The 19,728-nt window shown below is 39.2% G+C and overlaps 1 protein-coding gene across 3 annotated transcripts in view; it reads left to right on the forward strand.

Annotated features, from left to right (window-relative positions):
• Positions 1-13,307, forward strand: part of ATOSA (atos homolog A) — a 53,120-nt gene extending 39,813 nt beyond the window's left edge. For all 3 annotated transcript variants that reach the window (XM_084641058.1, XM_084641057.1, XM_084641056.1), the window contains 4 exons: positions 779-937; positions 3,250-3,318; positions 5,035-5,234; positions 12,307-13,307. In XM_084641058.1, the coding sequence (XP_084497184.1) occupies positions 779-937; positions 3,250-3,318; positions 5,035-5,234; positions 12,307-12,460 (582 nt within the window). In that variant the 3' untranslated portion in view covers positions 12,461-13,307. The remainder of the gene's footprint in view (positions 1-778; positions 938-3,249; positions 3,319-5,034; positions 5,235-12,306) is intronic.
• The last annotated feature ends 6,421 nt before the right edge of the window (positions 13,308-19,728 follow it).

The raw sequence follows: 19,728 nt of genomic DNA on the forward strand, positions 1-19,728 counted from the left end.
ATTGGTGTGTTTCAGGGGGTTTTGTCCCATACTTCAATGGGAGCAGGATTGGGGTTCATGTGGTGTTTACTCTTGAACTAATGCCACTCCACTATATGTTTAAAAGTTGGAGGTATGTTTTTGATTTGGTTATGATTTTTGGCCAAGTCCCCTCACAGTAGCCCAAACAATGAAGTTCTTATGCTCACAAATTTCCCATTTGAAGTTACTGGAAGTTTTGCCTGAGCAAGGATTACAGGATTTGGCCCATTATGGGCTATATTATGTCTTTTAAAGTACAATCCTACATTGGGTGTCCTTGTGCCTGAAGCAGGTACAGTGCCTCCCTGTGCCCTGAGGAATGCAGAGAGAGCACAGTCACTGCACTGCCCTTGCTGGCAGTACAGTGTCCACTCCTTGCTACATGCATGTACAGAGTTGGGGCTCTCGTGGGAGAGGCTAATGCAGGCAGCAGTACTAGCCTTGTGGAGTCCTCAAGTGCTGTAAGTGCAGTGGCTGCTATTGTGCCCAAGCCCAGCACATGGCAGAAGAATGGGACAAAGGAAATCTATGCTCTATGTTGTGTCTGTCTTTACTTACACTTCTATTCAGGGGAAAGTCACTCTTGATACCCTTTATTTTAAAAAGAATGAGGAAGATGACTGTGACAGCTGTGAATGATAACTGGCAATAATTTAATTACAAATTAAACTTTACATAAAAGTTTGGCAATAACTTTTTGCTCTGTTTTCTATGCTGTATACTTAACTAGATGCATTTGTGCATTTTGGTCTTTCAGGAGTCTGTCTTGAACTATCGTTTAGATCCTCTAGGTATTGTTGATGGCTTCACTGCTGAGGTGGGAGCAAGTGGAGTCTTTTGCCCTACGCACATGACTCTTCCAGTCGAAGTGTCATTCTACAGTGTTTCAGATGATAATGCACCCTCTCCCTATATGGTATGTGTGTGTTTGATTTTTTTCTACTTTCTTCTGCAAAAATCTAATGGAAATGTCTGCACATTTTAGAGAGTCTGACTAGCTCTTTCTTAGAATCTGTTCTGTATAAAGCAGCTTGAAGTCTGGCTTGAGGGCCAAATATAACACTTTATAGCCATTTTATTCCTATAACTCTGGGATGAGGACAAAGCTGATTAACTATAGGCTTTTGTTCTTAGTGAACTTGCATAACTTAATTTCTCCAGTAAAAATATGCACCTACAAACAAACATTAAGGCTGTGCACTTCATTAGGCAAGTGTGTTAATGTATGCATGTGGCCCTCATGCTCCTAGCCAGTTGCAGGCACACCCTTTGGAGTCAAAAAGTTGATTGACCTGTACTACCAAAGCTGGAAAACTAAAACGACCCCTATCAGCTGTGGTTTAATTAGTGGATATGAACAACAAAGTTCCACTGTGCCTCTGCCCTGCATTTCTACTGTGACAGCAATATTCTTGTACACTTCAAAACCCTATATGCTAAAAAGCAAAAGGGCCTAATATATGCCAGTGTTTTGTGGAGAAATATAGTAGCTTGCCTCAGTTTGTTATAGGCTCCTTGGTAGGAAAAGTTGAAATGATGTGGGTAACAGATCCAATTTTGAGTTACAGATTTTAGTGTGCATATGGTAAATAAGATCTTTAAGTGCCTATGTAAATTATTTAGCAATTTAGGAGCCCTTCTGAAATCCCATTCTTAAACTAAATCCTAGCTAAATGTGTATTTTCAAGCATAAATCTTAGATAACATGTATTTTTCAAGAACAAGATGTTGAAAAATATGAAAAGGCTTTAAAAAATGAGAGAGAGAGGAATCTTTTGGTTTTTCTGTTTTAAGTTTGAGGGGAGTAGTTACATTTTTTTTGCTTGGCTTTTTTTTTTTTTCATCCTCTCATCTCACTGAAAGCAAACACCTTTCCTTTGCTTTCATCTCCCTAGGATTATTTCATATAGCGGTTTTCAGGTCATGCAGTGGATTCTGGCTAAAGCACCCTCGCTTGTTTTATTAGCTGGACTTCATTGTTCTGATTCTTCTCCACATGCTGTAAATAAATCCTGTAATGTTATGGTTGTGCATCACCGAACTAGTACAACATTTATCTAATGCCTTCACTATCAAAAAGATTGTTTCTGTTTTTCTGCCGTGCCCTGCTATTTTGCATGCTCACTTTTGTGCACATAAAACATTGCATACTATCAAACTTGCACTTTAATGCAAAACCTTAACAGTGATCTCAACAGAACAACTTCCCAAATGCATGGAATGAGAGCTGGTCAGATGTGCTGTTCTGTTGGTATAATTGATAAGGTTTTGCATTGGAATGCAAGCTTGATGGGCAGCAGGTTTAAAACAAATAAAAGGAAGTTCTTCTTCACACTGTGCACAGTCAACCTGTGGAACTCTATGCCTGAGGAGGTTGTGAAGGCTAGGACTATAACAGAGTTTAAAAGAGAACTAGATAAATTCATGGAGGTTAAGTCCATTAATGGATGTTAGCCAGGATGGGTAAAGAATGGTGTCCCTAGCCTCTGTTTGTCAGAGGGTGGAGATGGATGGCAGGAGAGAGATCACTTGATCATTACCTGTTAGGTGCCCCAGAGGGAGTAAACCTGGCATTGGCCACTGTCAGCAGACAGGATACTGGGCTGGATGGACCTTTGGTCTGACCCAGTATGGCCATTCTTATGTTCTTATGATGAAATTGGGGAATGTTTTTGATCTGTGTTAAAGAGGGAAGTGAAAGTCATATGGAGTGTTGGAGTTTGTTATTGATAGTGTGGTAAACAATAAGGAGCTGGAAAGAAATGCACAATTCTTTCCCCTTAACTTATTTCCATTAGAAGTCTTTGATTAGAAGTCTTTGAATCAAGATTTGAGGACTTCAGTAACTCAACCAGAGGTTATGGGTCTATTACAGGAGTGAGTGGGTGAGGTTCTGTGGCCTGCAATGTGCAAGAGGTCAGAGTAGATGATCATGATCTCTTCTGGCCTTGAAGTCTATGAGTATGATTTGAAAAATCAGAGTTTGGCCCAAACTGAAAATTTGGGCCTGTCATACTGTTTATAATCTTCCAGTTTACAGTTGTAAGATCCATGGTACTGACTGTAATAGCATCTTGTGGATGGAGTGGCCTCCCCACTCATTAGTTCAGTTTAAAAAATAACTGTCAATATATTTAATGCCTATAGTTACATGGATACAACATTCTCATATGCTAATATTTTACAAGTGTTTATATCCTAAACTTGTCATCTATTTTTTTCCCTAAGGGTGTGATTACTTTAGAAACCCTTGGTAAAAGGGGTTATCGGGTACCTCCTTCAGGAACCATACAAGTGGTATGTATTTTATAGCATACAATTGCATAACAGTTCTCTCCCAAACATACACAACTAAGCATTTGCTGCTGCTGCAGCATCAGTAAGTAACAGACTGCATTTCTGCTAGAAGATTCCCTGCTTTTCCACACTAAGCTCTCAAAGAGAAAAAGCACTGATGTTAATTTATCAGACTGGTGGCTATATGTTAATTACTGCCAGGAAAAATGCCACTTAAAGATAAACATGATTGACCAGTAATGCTTATATTTTCTTGTGAAGTTCTGAATTTCCTTAATACTCAATACAGATTACAAAAGGAGATTTTTAGAGACCTTATTTGCTGGAGAGCTTGTATATGTGTGTTACATTAAACATGTGTGAAATGTATGACTTGTATGGGTGTGTTATACATGCCAAGTGTGCATACAGCATAATAAGATGCATACTAGTGTGTATGCACTCATATATAGAAACAAGAAAGGAGAACACAGTGCATGATGCTACAGTATATAGTCACGTGACTAAAACCTGGTGCTTTTACATCTCTTAGGTCTGTTAAGAGGATCTCAAGAAAGATCAGTGGATTTTTGCTATGGGGTTTGTGTTTTTTTTTTTTTTTTTTTTTTTTTTAGTGGGATGGAGGGCCTTGGATGGTGGGATTAATCTTTATATATTTTAATCATTTCTCACTGTGACTTAACTTTTCCTGGAGCAATATCAGATGCCACCTGTGGACACACCAAAACCACTGGCACCAAGGAGCTCCCTGGTGGAAAAAAAAAATAGGTTATTTGGTTAAAGAGATGTCCACCAGATTGGGACTTGGGTTGCTGAATATGAAGCTGTGTAGGTACTATCATATTGTGATTGTTTTTCAATGCATAAGTGTGTACATGCTAGTAACTCATGGCAAATTCACCATACATTTTAAACGTATCCCATGAGAGAGTCTGAGGTAAGTTATCCAAGATTCAGGCCCCTAATTTGTAACTGCTTTCTTTGTGGTCTTTAATAATAATAATAATTAATAATAAAAAGGCACTAAAAATCTAGTCCATTATCTGAATTTTAATATATTTCTAATTACTTCTGGTTTTCATTATTTGTATCAAATCCGTATTTGTGCCTAAGCATAATATCACATCTCAATATTTCAACAAGCCCTAGTTTTCTATAAATGTTAAAAATTGAAAATTATTAGAACTATACTCCAGAAATTGGTAAGCAAACCAAACAGCATAATCTAAAATCAACACTGTACATCTCCTTGATGAATCCAGTGCAGGATCACAACATATGAATTCAGGATTCTTTAAATCTGTAGCAGACCATTGTAATTACTGGAAACACAGCGTTAAGGTCAGAAAATAATCTAAACAGAAAGTTGACACAAGGAGCAAACAGAAGTTTGTGTTGATTACCAAAGTAGTAAGAGTCTGTCTCTTACATGAAGAACTAGTTTGTGCTTATGACCTCCTTTAATTACGTTAATGTGAGGGGAAAAAATGGACAGTTCAGTTGCCAGTAGCTGAAGTGTAGAAATACAGGCTAAACAGTAATCTTTAAATTAACTTCCTATATAAAAAAAGGGAACAGAGCGCACAGAAGCCATCCAGTGAATCTGAACCATAATTATTCATTGGCACACTGAATTCTCATATCTTGTCACCCTTTATTGTTCAGTGACTCTATGAATCAGCTTTATTTTCTAAAATAACTGTTTGTCTTTTTCAGACCTTATTTAACCCTAATAAGACTGTGGTGAAAATGTTTGTGGTGATCTATGACTTACGAGAGATGCCAGCCAATCATCAAACATTCCTACGGCAAAGGACTTTTTCTGTTCCTGTGAGACGAGAAGTAAAGAGAAGCATCAATAAAGAAAACATTCGGCAGACTGAAGAAAGACTACTACGCTACCTCATACATCTGAGGTAAGATCCTGAGAGTAAAACAAAATAATTCACTTACTTCAGTCCTGAATTTATAACTGCCATGCAAACAATAGAGCCTTATTAAAAATAGAATGCTTTTAACTTTCTCTTCAGTGAGAATTTGTAGTTAACAGTAGAGACTGTGAGGAAAAATGATAGTAGATAATTGGGACTTTGAGGAGAAACTTGGTTAAATTTAAGACTGTTTCTTGGCATTCCAGCCAGTGGTGCAGTCTTGCATATTACTAATTCCTCTACATACTGATCCAGACACCGTCTTCGCTGGATAAATGTATCTTTCTCTAAGGTGTCTTACAGTAGGATCCTATCTGTGGTGGTTGTCTAAGTAGAAGCTACGAATCCTATGTGGCTCTTTTTAATAGAGTATGGGATAAAACCCCAGTATCCTGACCCATGCCTCCTGCTCAGTAAAATGGGTTCTTACATGAAAGGCACTCTCTAACCTATTGATAAAAACAAAATAACTGTTTCATTTGTTTACACACTTACTGCACTATGACTTATACATTCTTAACTTTATGAAGAACTTTGGGACGATTGTGTGAATACTTAAAGGCTGCTTGAAACCAAACACTATCTTCTTGTTACTCTGGCTGTAATGAAGGCTGCTATATAAAGCCAAAGGGAGGAATATTTGTCTATCCTGTCAATGAGATGGATGCCAGATCTGATGCACCTTGTCCTTATGCTATTTGCAGTCCTGTACCTACAGCACTGTGGCAAAAAAGACCACCTAGAAATGCAAAGATGATGATCTGATTGCAGCTCTTCAAACTTGATAATAGTTGACACTTTAAGATTAATTAGTATAACAAAATGAAGACTGTCAAAAGGAGGTATAGTGTCCATTATAATTTCAGGTTTAAGCACCAAAGGAGTTAAAAATAAGGAATATTAGGGCCTAATTAAGAAATATTTTTTCATTGCTTTGCATCTTTAACAAAGGTTACCCTTACTCATATCGCAAACTTTTATTTTAGCTATCCTCCCATTATTTTGTAATTAATTAATGTAATGCTCATGAATGCCCCTGCTTAGTAGCACCAGTTTTTTCCCAAGCCAGTTTTCTGACACAGCTTTGTGCATCTTAAGTCTAGCCCTGGAATTCCCATAAGTAGAAGTTGACAAATACTTGATAAATTGTATATTGGTTTCCTGAAGTGGACAAATAGAGATCATAATGAGATCACCAAATTTTGAATTGTAGTCTGGATTGGCATTCGGTCGACCAGAGCTCACTAACTCACAGCGCATCACTTAGCCTTTCCCCAAAAATAAACTTCCCTGTGGAACCAGTCCTGAAAAACTGAGCTGAGCCCAGGTAAAAGGGCTTTGCTTACATGAATTGCTGAATCAATGCAAAGGAACTGAGGCATAAAATTCTAAAGTGTACCATAATTGATGGTGGCAGAGTGATTTTTTGGGGTGTAGAGGTAGAGGAATAGCAGGTACGGGCCACTTCTTGGTTCCTCTTCCAGTTTAATTCATAGATTTGTGCTTTGCTAGTTCAGTAAGTAAAATGCCCTTTTTTTTTCCTTCTCCATGGTCTTGTCCAGGTAGTTGCTGTGTAGATTATACCCGTGTCATACATGAAGATATACAGTCTTCCTTCATAGGCTTCCCCACTACTTAGCCTATCAGAAGGGCAGCATTTCTACTTCATGTGGCCCTAGAATACGCATGTAATTGGGCTCAGCATTTAGATCTATGGTAGGAAAGAAGTTATGGATTTGCCATTGGTGTTCTGCAAAAAAACCCACTAAAATGAGCAATCAGTTGGCTGTATGATCTCATCTATAATGGTTAGATGTTCACCTTGCTGGTGACCATCTGGTGGCTATATCACCAGTCTTTTCTGCTTGAGATTCAGAGCCAAATAATAAGCAATTCTAATAAGAGAAATATATGGAGTTTCTCAAAATATTAACTTTAATTTCCAACAGTGTTGAACCATTAGAAGGTATAAAACAGGATACTCTGAATTTTACAGTAGATCATATTTCATGCTGACTGATATGTAAAGATTTGTTAGAGATGCAAGAATAAGCATTTTTACCAATGTATCATTTATATAAAAATACATAAGTTATTTTAAAGCATTTGTTTAAAACAATGTGCCTCCCTTTATATTGGTTCTACCAAAATCATCTATATAAAAAAAGAAAGCACATTAATTTTGTTTTCATAGTTGAAGTTGGCCTGGAAATGTTTGGCTTCTTTATAGTAATAGTAGGTTGAAAACAAGTAACTTAATTTTACTTGCTGAAACTATATATATGTTTTGCTCAAAAAGAAATGAAGTCACAGAACTGTAAACTGCATTGTGGCAGCATCTGTTTGTGAGGTACTAATTAAGGTTATGTCAGCACTTCTATTATAATAGGTTCTTTTAAAGTGATTGTAACTCAGCAAAAACATTTTCCCAAGGCTGAAACTTGACACAGTCAAATTTTTAAAAGCATCCTTTTAAACTTCATGTTTAGTTTTGCTTGTGCAGTTTTTCACACCCATGTTTTTGTATGTTCAGAAACTCTTGGGTACTCTTACGGAGTATATTTGTACTAGAAGATACAGTATCTATGAAGGCCCAAAATGCAGTTTGAAGAGAAAAGTAAAGCTGCTTTCCTATGCAAAATCTCAGTTGTACCTGCAGTTTTAGAAGCCTTTGAAAATATTTGCCTGCCAAGTCTCAAGCCAGAAAGAATTTTGTATTATATTCAGACTTACAGGGATGTAAGAATTGTGAGTCCAGATCAGACCTAGGGTCCATCTAATCCAGTATCCTGTCTTTGACAGTGACCAGTACCAGAAGCTTCGGAGGCTTCTAAATAGTCAATTAAAGAGTAACCTATCCACAGCATATCTTTTATTGATTCATTTTTTAATTTACTATTTTAATCCATCCTTTCTAAAGGGTGCCACAGTGCTATACAGTGGAGTCACATCATCCGCGGAAGTTGGGTTAGGTTAGGTTCTAAAGTCCGCGCGTAAGGCGAAAATCGCGTATCGTCAAAATTACCCTTGAAAATCCCTTAAATTGCCCACAAAGTACAGTATACTGTACATGGTTTTGTGTATACAACCCTGTACAGTAATATGTATAATGTATACAGTAATGTACACTATATAATAGAGTACATATGCAAAATATCATTTTACAGAACTGTATTTTTAATTATGGGGGTAATTACATGGGGTAATTACAGGGGGTCATCAGGGCTTGATGTCAGTCTAGGAGATGGAGGTGACAGAGAGCTTGGGTGATGGAGAGTGAGTCATAGACAAAGTGTTTGGCTGGGGTTCAGCTTGAGAAGTTGATTGCGTAGGCTAATCTGCTGCTGGTTGTTTTTCCTTGAAAAACATGGTGATTGGCAACTGTCGCTGTTGTCTCTTGAGCTGCTCAAATATTTCTTGATATGGTCTCAAATCGTCCGTAATACTACGTGTGATTTTGAGGCTTCGTTCCATTGAGAGATTGTATTCAGAAATTAAATCATTCAAGTATTTTGCTGCTTGGAACACTTCAGCAAATTTATGAAGATTCCAACTTGCAGGCTCTTCCAGTTCGTCATTGTTATCTTCGTCTTCTGTGGACGATTTTATCAGTTCCTCTACCTCTTCGTTAGTCAATGTTTCTCTATGACTCTCAATTAATTCTTCAATATCTTCCTCAAGGATGTCGACAAAGCCATCACCACCCACTTCCCTGGCCACCTGAACAATGCGTTTCACTTCTTTGTCAATGGTCGGAAAACCCTTAAAATCATTCACACATTCTTTCTATAGCCAACGTGCATTGACTGTTTCAGGCTTGATTGCATCCATTGCCTGTTTAATATAAGTGATGCAATCGGCAATGTTGAAGGACTTCCAACACTCCATCACATTAAGATTGGGATCAGCATCCATAGTGCTACGTATCTGTGAGAACGTAAGCCTCGTGTATGTGGCCTTGAAACAACGAATCACGCCTTGGTTGAGGGGATGGAGGTGGTATTGGGCGGTAGAAAGACGACTTCAGCATTGTTATGCGCAAACTGGAGTGCTGCACGGTGGCCAGGAGCATTGTCTACGATTAGCAACACTTTAAAGTCAAGTCCTTTCTCTTCGAGGTACTGCTTGACCTCAGGAATGAAACACTTGTGGAACCAATCCAAAAATAATGCTGCCATCACCCAAGCCTTTTTATTTGATTGCCAGAACACAGGCAGGAGATTTTTGTTCTTGCCTTTTAGGGCACGGGAGGTTTGAACAGCGTGTAGAGGCTAAGAGCCTTTTCTTGCAATGTGTTGCCACATGGTTACGTATCGTGTCTGCCAGCCATAAGTTTAATGCCTTTTCAGTCTTCACTGAAGTCTTATCATGCACCTGGCTCATCACCATACCAATTATTGGAATACTTGATGCCCCAGCTTGACGAATTTCTCTCTCTCGCATCTTGATGGCATGGATGCTAGATTTGTTGCAGCCATATTTATGCGCCACGTTGGAGACCGACATACTGTCTCTCAATAAGCCCAACACAGCCAGTTTTTCCTCCAGCGTTGGAACAGATCGCTGTTTCTTCAGTTGAACACCAGATGAAGTAGTTGGCTTGTGTTTAGGGGCCATGTTGTATGAAAAATACGTATCTTTAAACACTAGAATCACGCTCAGCGCAGCGAGATGCTCACACTATGAGAGGCATGCGGGAACTGAGACCGACTGAGGGAACAGTAGATTCACATCTCCCATCTCACGCTCACTCGGGGCATACACTCATTGAGTGGAATGGTGGGCAGAATCACCCGCACTATTTACAAGTATCTTGTTATTTTTCTTGTTTTTTGTCGAGCGCGTATAGTTGAATTTGCATAAGTTAAATGTGCGTATGATGCAACTCACCTGTATATTGGAACACCCCTCCCTTTTGCAAATGGAACTTACTTTAGGTTATGAGTACTATATTACTTAGTGGCTAAGCTGTAGTTATTTCTTGGAACTGTATGTTAATTAAAACTAAGTTGAATAGCCTCTCCTCTTGTGTGCCCAAGAACTAGTTGCTCAAAGTAGTAATTGTTGAAGGTGTTGAGAAATTGCTTCTCTAAATATTATCCTGATATGACATATGACATGTTTATAGGTGGGGAGCTGAAGTCACAAATTATTACTGCTTTATTACACTTAGTTGTCTTGTTGATCTTCTTCAGCATTGCACTCTCAGGATTTTTCCAGATCTGGAGGCTGGTAGTACAGTCCTACTAGGATATTTGTATTTCTCTGATATGGGATTTGTGCTTATATTCTACTGTAAAATCCTTAGAAATTTTAACATACTAGATTTTTTATAATCTTACAGATACAGCACTATATTCCCCCCTTCTGCAATCTAATCTTTCTGTATTTTGAGTTTTGCAAGTAATACAGTGTCCTCTGTATATCATTCCTCTGTGGTCTAGTAATGATTTTCATTTAAGGTCCTCTTTTGCTGCCAGACATTCTAGTTCACCTGTTTTGCTGTTAAGCTTCCTGTATATTGATATCTCTGCAAAGATACCATTTGCCAGAATTTCTGCTGGCTTTAACTTGGTTACTTATCATGACACATTCCTTATAATGGAACTTCCACAGCTCTTCAAGAATTTTACTTAAGGACATAGTGTGAGCTAGGCCCCATCCTGGACATTACACTCTATCCCTGCATGGCGTATAAATGCTGCCTTCCAAATGTTTCAGTCAGCTTCTTTGCTTATTTGGGAAGCAAAGTTCAAATGATAAGGCTATTCAAAATTATTCTTTATGATAGATGTTCCCCAAAGAAAAAGCAGCAATAAGAGTCTCACTAATGGGGAGTAAGAAGCTTGAGGAGTGAAAAAATGCTTCCATTTCCCCATCTGTAAAACGGGGGAGGGATAGCTCAGTGGTTTGAGCTTTGGCTTGCTAAACCCAGGGTTGTGAGTTCAATCCTTGAGGGGGCCATTTAGAGATCTTGGGCAAAAATTCGGGATTGGCCCTGATTTGAGCAGGGGGTTGGACTAGATGACCTCCTGAGGTTCCTTCCAACCCTGATATTCTATGAACAGAAAGGGATAATACTTCATAGGGACACTTCAAGACATAAATAATTTGCAGCTGATGCATCTATGTAGTCAACCCACCATTGCCACAATATCTCAAGCGAAGATCCTTCAATTCCCTCTTTAATATAAATCCTAATTCAAATTAGGCACTAACATACTGCACTGCACAGTGAACTACTGCGACAATCTCATTACCTTATTCTTTACCCACCATGGAAAGGGTCATGTGTACTTATGGCAATATGTTTGTATGTTCAAATAAACATTGATAATAATGGATCATAACTTCACAGCAGCCAAGAGCCATGTCCTGCAGCTCCACTGTGGTTAAGGCCCTCTGCAGCCTCAGATGGGGGAGCAGATTTATTCTCTTAAGTACAGTTGTGTGGATGAATGATATTATGCCTACTACCCCTCATGCAAATATTGGATAGAGTCTATTTATACATCCTGACTGCCCCCACGCAGTTAAGCTGATGGTTCTGCTACAATAAGAGCCTTCAGCTTTTTTGATACCTCTAGGATTTCACTTTCTTGGTTAAGGCATGTCTATATGTTTTGTCTTTTATTCCTCATTTAAATGGGCACAGTACTTTTATTTCATTGTGGTCACATAGTTAAGGGTTTTACATGCACAAGCAGCAAGAAGTTCAGTTATTGCACCCACAGTAGCTGCAACTGTGTGTTGGGTAATACCTTTTTTGTTTGTATGGTATGGGCAATAGCATTACATTCAGCTGCTGTAAGAATTGTAATTCTGCATTTCCTGTATGAAGCAGAGTGGGGCCTGGAAACTTTCATGTCCTGCGCTGTTTCATTTTGCCACATTACTCAACTAATGCATACTTTTATGTGTTCAAACACTATAGCCCTGATTACATGATAACTATACACACTTTTTAGAAGTAATTAAAGGGGTATCTGTTTTGATGTTTAGAAGTTACAGATAGTTTTTAAAAACTATTTACTATATATATATTTTGTCTTCGTAGGTTCCAGAGTTCCAAATCTGGAAAGATCTACCTCCACAGAGATGTAAGACTCCTGTTCTCCCGGAAATCAATGGAAGTTGATAGTGGTGCTGCGTATGAACTCAAATCTTACACTGAATCTCCAACAAACCCTCAGTTTTCTCCAAGATGTTAGCAAGCAGTGAAAATCAGAGTATTAACTGAATTACCAGATTACTGTTTACAAGCAAAACTTTGGCATGGAATACAGTGTAAAATTAAATATGTAAAGAAATGAAAATAGTGCTCAAGTGAGAGTCAATACTCTTCTGTGATCCTGGACCAGTTTTTGTAAAAGGTTTCTGGAATGAGCTTCGTGTATTCCAAGTAGACTGGAAACATACTTAAATCTAATCTTTTTGTACTGTTTAAAACCACTTCATTGGATGTGTTGCAATAGCAAATTCCCAAGTTAGTTTAGTGTTTACACCTTTTATTTTATTTTTCAGTTATTTAATATTTAATGTTTCATTTAATACTCAAGTGATGTTTGTCTTTAGTGTTCTAATGTAGCACAAATCCTATGTAAAATCATATGTATTTTTTGCATTAATAATATTGAAATCTGAAATATATACAGAAGTCTTTAATTCTGTGTGATGTGTTTTTAAGTGATATTCATTTAAGTTATTGAAAATTAGGATGAAATTTTGAACTTCCATAACATTATCATACTATGCAAGCATGTGGTTTTCCTCGTTTTCTCTCTCTAATTTTGGTGACACCCCATTCTCATTGCTTCCCACACACAAGTCCTCTTACAGCACATTCGGCCATAATGCAGAATGTGTTTCTTTAGCTACTCGCTAGTTCAAATCATTGACCCAGTTCATATTTTGCACCTTTAATTTCCTTTTTTTTTTCCCGAGTGGATGCTCTACTAAGAACATTTCTGGTTCTGTTCTAGTTATCAGTATAAAAATGTCACACAAAATTATTATCCTATTCCTGATTTGCTCAATTGTTTAAAAATGTACTGTGAAAACAAATTAGTATTATATCTTAAATATATGCAAAAACTATTAAACTTGTAGTTTGGTTTTATTTTTAGATGAGGATTTTCATGTACGTTTAAAAGTATATTTGATAGATTTTTTTCCATTTAGGCCACTAGGGGGCTACATAAAGTTGTATATTGTACTGCATTAGCAAATACTGGTAAACACTCAACCAATCACATGAAATACTCTCCAGTACATGTATATTCCTGAAACAAAATACTTTCCCAGATTACAATAGTCATTTTATTTGAAAGCTTATTTTCATGAAAACTGTGTCTCAAAATAATATTTACCTAACAGAAGTACACTAAGTGTTAGTTAAACTGATGTGTAGCTGAGCTAGTGAGAAGCTGTCATTTTTCCCTTGACCTTAAAGTTGTATAACTAAATGTTCTAGTTTTTATTAATGTTGAATACTAATTCTTCCAGTATTTGGCAAAAGCTTTCAGATGTTCATTCCTCAATGAATCTGATCACCACTGTACCACACAGCTTCTTTGACATCAGTGTATCTCTTACTGGTATAAAAAGGACATTTTAGTGTTTGTTAGGAGTATAGTTCCAATGCACAATAAACACTTGGGAGAAAGGAAGTATTTATTAAATTTTCAGCCCCTTCAATTAGGATAAGAACTCAATACACCTTGCCTGAGACCCTGTAGAAGCCCTCCAGTAAAACCAAGCGAGACTATACTTTCCTGATATTTCACACATTTTCAGCTGTCTTGGAACTACTGTAGTTGCATAGCTTGCAGAATCCAATTTATAACCTTGGAAGGATTTTTTTTTTCTGCTATATTAGTGTCTTGAAGATCAAAACTAAACTTCTTTCTAGAGATGTGAGACAAGCTGTACAAAATCACATTCTAGCTACAGCTTCCAGTCACGTGCAAATCTTGTAAAGGAAGTTGTGGAAAAGTTCCCTGTTAGCAAAACCTTCAGGTGCTGGAGCTGTACTGTGTACATAACTACTTTCTGGAATAGCAATGAGAATGTGTCCTATTTTCTCTGCATCTGCTATTCAGGTATAGAGTATGTTTCCGAGGAGTTAGTGTATGACATGTCACGAAGCATAAATTCCACCACAATAATTCTGTGCATACCTGAGATGATGGAAAAACTCTCATATCTAATTTCCGCATTGAAACAAGGGACACCGTAGATGGAACTCTTTTTTTTTTTTTTTTTTTTTTTTTTTTAATGAAAAGAGGCCAAAGAATCTAGTTATGGTCGATTAATCTTTAGTTGTCCATTAGCAATTATCATACGTTATTTGCAGCTCAGTGTTGGTATGCTACAGTAGTTTAAATGGCTTCGTTCTGTCTTTCTTTTACATTTTCCTGAGAAATTTTGGGTTTTTTTTAGATGAACAGAGAGATGTGGATCTTTGTTCCATGCTGGTTAAATTGTGAAGTTAGTCTTGTAGAGTAGGCTTTAAATTGACCTAAATTTCACACAGAATTCTAAATGTAGATATAGCAATTTTTCATTTAATACTGAAATCATTACCTTATCCATTTAATATTGAAATGATTGGCATGCTTGTTTTCTACTGTTTATTTGTATTACAGTTGTGCAAACAGGACCTAATTAGATCCAGGCTCTAGTCTGGGGCGGGCGAACTTTTTTGCCTGAGGGCCACGTTGGGTTTCCAAAATTAGGTTTCCAAAATTGTATGGAGGGCCGGTTAGGGGAGGCTGTGTCTCCCCAAACAGCCAGGTGTGGCCCGGCCCCTGCCTCCTATCTGACCCGCCCCACTTCTCGCCCCCTGATGGCTCCCCCGGGACTCCTGCCCATCCACCACCCCCTGCTCCATGTCCCCTGACCACCCCCAGACCTCCAACCCTGAGTGTTCCCTGCCCTCTGACCCCCCGACACCTATCCACACCCCTGAACTCCGCTGCCTGGAGCACCGGTGGCTGGCGGCGCTACAGTCACGCCACCCAGAGTACCGGATCTGGCCACGGCTCTGCAACTGCGCTGCCCGGCTGCCTGACGCTGTGGGAGAGGGGGAACAGCAGGGGAGGGCTGGGGGCTAGCCTCCTGGTCCAGGAGCTCAGGGGCCAGGCAGGAGGGTCCCGCGGGCTGGATGTGTCTCACAGGCCATCGTTTGACCACCTCTGCTCTAGCGTGCTGGGAAATGTACAGAGTAAGACAGCCACTACCCTGAAGAGTTTAGAGTCCAACAATTCTGCTTGTGCATACAATATTTTATTCTTTTTATACTTATGTAACTTTTTGTTTATGCTGTAAAGTGTAGAACTGAAATTCACCAACTATGCTTGCTTCACTACATGCAGCAGTAGCATAGTAAAAATGCCAGAGTCCAACTCACATTAGCTTCCATCGTTGCATTTTCAGAAATGGTGAATTATAGCTCTTAAAGTTTGCTAACGTAATCAAAGCATCAGTCATTAAATGTCTTTTTCCCATTGTCACCCTCTGGAAGTAAAAGATCACAGGTAGTAGGGCCTTTTTCAGAAATGAAGAACTGTCTACTGCTTCAAGCTCTTTTACATAATTTACAATAAACACTGCATGCTTATATAGCATCTTTCAGACTGAGGGTACTCTAATGCTCTGTAAAAAGGAATCATTTTACTCAGCATCTGAATGTTGCTATTTGGTAAAAACACAATAGTGCTTTACATATCTACTACAGCAAAGTTTAGAACAATAAGTGAGGGCAGGTGGAGTGTGTGTGAGAGAGAGAGAGACCCTTTCTGTTTGAGGAGTCCGGTGGCACCTAAAAGACTAACATTTATTTGGGCATAAGCTTTCATGGGTAAAAAAACCCACTTCTTCAAATGCATGGAGTGAAAATTACAGATACCGGCATAAAAATATATTGGCACATGAAGAGAAGGGAGTTACCTTACAAGTGGAGAACCAATGTTGAAGGCCAATTTAGTCAGGGTGGATGTGGTCCACCCCAATAATTGATGAGGAGATGTCAATACCAAGAGAGGGAAAATTACTTTTGTAGTGAGCCAACTGCACCCAGTCCCTATTCAAGCCCAAATTGATGGTGTTAAATTTGCAAATTAATTGTAGTTCTGCAGTTTCTCTTTGAAGTCTGTTTTTGAAGTTTTTTTGGTTGAAGAATGGCTACTTTAAAATCTGTTATTGAGTGCCCAGGGAGATTGAAGTGTTCTCTTACTGGGTTTTGTACGTTACCATTCCTGATGTCTGATTTGTTTCCATTTATCCTTTTACGTAGAGACTGTCTGGTTTGGCCAATGTACATGGCAGAGGGGCATTGCTGGCACATGATGGCATATATCACATTAGTAGATGTGCAGGTGAATGAGCCTTTGATGGTGTCGCTAGAGTAGATATGGAGACAGAGAAGGCAACGGGGTTTGTTACAGGGATTGGTTCTTGGGTTAGTGTTTCTGTGGTTGAAACTGCAAAAGGATTTTAAAGGTGAAGGCAAAGGGAAACAAATTAGGTTTATGCTCTTTAGGATGAAGGCTTGGGTATCTTGTTTTATATTTTTTTTACATCAGAAATTCTGATACTGTCTAGCTTGAAAAATTCTGATGATTGACAGAACTATGAAATTATTACTTCAAGAGCAAAGACAATGAAAGTAGAGACGGAACAGACATTTTAGTCAGATTGTTACAATGTTCTGGAGAAAGAAAGACTTTAAGTCTGCCAGTCAGCTGAAGTGTAAGACCCATCCAGAGGCCTCCCCGCAAAAACAGGAATGACCAAATCTGAGATTCCTGGTTTTTTGAAGGTAAAAAACAAGCACAACAAAAATTAACAACCAAACATCACAAACCTTCCATGCCTTCTTTAAAATGCCATACCTAGCAGACTGATGATAATCCCAACAGAGCTGGAAACATTGTAGAGGGCATGTCCATTCTCCCATCAAGCCTGTGTGGCTAGAGGGTGGAAGAATCATACCATATAAGCTCCAAAAAGGTCAGAACTTACTTTTATTTCTGGAAATATAAATTAGTTTTCCAGAAAGCAGATTCACTCTCAAAGGTATTATGTTAATGCTTACAGGGGTCTAGCTAGCTCTGGCTGTTGCTAATGAGCTATCGAGCCTTTCACTTGTAAGTTTCCAGTTTGAATCCTACCCAGCTCAGCAGGGATTAAAAACTGATCCTCCTATCTAATACATTTGATACCTCCTTTATGAGATGACGAATTTGGTTAGTCTCAGTTCCAGCTCCCACATCACAAACTCATCACTGCACTGTGGGACAGTTCTTGCTCTTACTTTAGTTGCACAGTGCCCAGCAGAATATAGCTCTGATCTTAGTTGGGTCCTTCAGCAAGACCTCTTATCCTAGCAGCCACAATAGCCATGCTAACTATAAATTTGTCAGAATTGGTAAGGGAAGTTGGGGAAACACCAAAAAGATGATTGAATCTTTTTTTTAAAAAAAACTCCCTATTTTAATAAAAGTGCTTCTTTCAGCTTCTGTTTTCCGCTACTCTCAAGATGCAATGCTTTCTGTGCCACAGTACACAAACATCTTAGCTCACTCCATGTGCTCTAGGCTAATAACTATCACGTGTGTTAGCAAAAATACAAATACACAATAATCAATCATGGTCCATGGAAAGTATATATATTTACAATATAATCAGTGTTACAGCAGCATTTACTGTGTTGGTCTCTCTCTGGTAGTCCATCCTGATTTTTAGAACAAGGGTGTGACCAGTAGAAACTGAACCATACCAATTAACCTGATCAGAGGCCTCGTCTCTTGGTGAGACCTGTTGTCACTGCAGGCAAAGTGCGAGAATTAGCCCGGCAGAAGAGTCTGTCCTATATCGGGGCCTCTCCTTTTGTCCCTCCAGGCCCACGAACATGATACAGTTCTGGGGTGACCTAGAATCCTACTTTCGATGTCTCTTACTGAAAGAATATTTCCAACCCACCTCTGAACAACACACTAACCACCAGAATCCTTCCTACCAAAACTACAAAAAGAAGGATTCTGTGTGGACCTCCTTCTGAAGGTCGAAACAACAGACTGGACTTCTACATAGACTGCTTTCGTTGACGTGCACGGGCTGAAATAGGGGAAAAGCAGCATCACTTGCCCCATAACCTCAGCCGTGCTGAACACAACGCCATCAACAGCCTCAGGAACAACTCTGACATCATAATCAGAAAGGCTGACAAAGGAGGTGCTGTCGTCATCATGAATAAGCTAGGCAGCTCTCTAACTCCACATTCTACAGGCCATTATCCTCTGATCCCACTGAGGAGTACCAAAAGAAACTACACCATCTGCTTAAGAAACTCCCTGAAAAAGCACAGGAACAGATCTGTGCAGACACATGCCTAGAACCCTGACCAGGGGTATTTTATTTGCTTCCCAAGATCCATAAAGCTGGGAATCCTGGACGCACCATCATCTCAGGCATTGGCACCCTGACAGCAGGATTGGCTGGCTATGTGGACTCTCTCCTCAGGCCCTACCCTACCAGCACTCCCAGCTATCTTCGAGACACCTCTGACTTCCTGAGGAAACTACAATCCATCAGTGATCTTCCAGAAAACACCCTCGTGGACACTATGGATGTAGAAGCCCTCTACACCAACATTCCACACAAAGATGGACTACAAGCTACCAGGAACAGTATCCCCGATAATGTCACGGCAAACGTGGTGGCTGACCTTTGTGACTTTGTCCTCACCCACAACTATTTCACATTTGGGGACAATATATACCTTTGAGTCAGCGGCACTGCTATGGGTACCCGCTTGGCCCCATAGTATGCCAACATTTTTATGGCTGACTTAGAACAACGCTTCCTTAGCTCTCGTCCCCTAACACCTCTACTCTACTTGTGCTACATTGATGACATCTTCATCATCTGGACCCATGGAAAAGAAGCCCTTGAGGAATTCCACCATGATTTCAACAATTTCCATCCCACCATCAACCTCAGCCTGGACCAGTCCACACAAGCGGTCCATTTCCTGGACACTACTGTGCTAATAAGTGATGGCCACATAAACACGACCCTATACCGGAAACCTACTGACCGCTATACTTATCTACGTGCCTCCAGCTTCCATCCAGGACACACCACATGATGCATTGTCTACAGCCAAGCTCTAAGATACAACTGCATTTGCTCCAATCCCTCAGACAGAGACAAACACCTACAAGAGCTCTATCAAGCATTCTTAAAACTACAATACCCACCTACTGAAGTGAAAAAACAGATTGACAGAGGCAGAAGAGTACCCAGAAGTCACCTACTACAGGACAGGCCCAACAAAGAAAATAACAGAATGCCACTAGCTGTCACCTTCAGCCCCCAACTAAAACCTCTCCAGCGCATCATCAAAGATTTACAACCTATCCTGAAAAATGATCCCTCACTCTCACAGATCTTGGGAGACAAACCAGTTCTCGCT

This window comes from Lepidochelys olivacea (assembly GCF_965140295.1).
Source record: "Lepidochelys olivacea isolate rLepOli2 genome assembly, chromosome: 10".
In the NCBI taxonomy this organism is placed as follows: domain Eukaryota; kingdom Metazoa; phylum Chordata; order Testudines; family Cheloniidae; genus Lepidochelys; species Lepidochelys olivacea.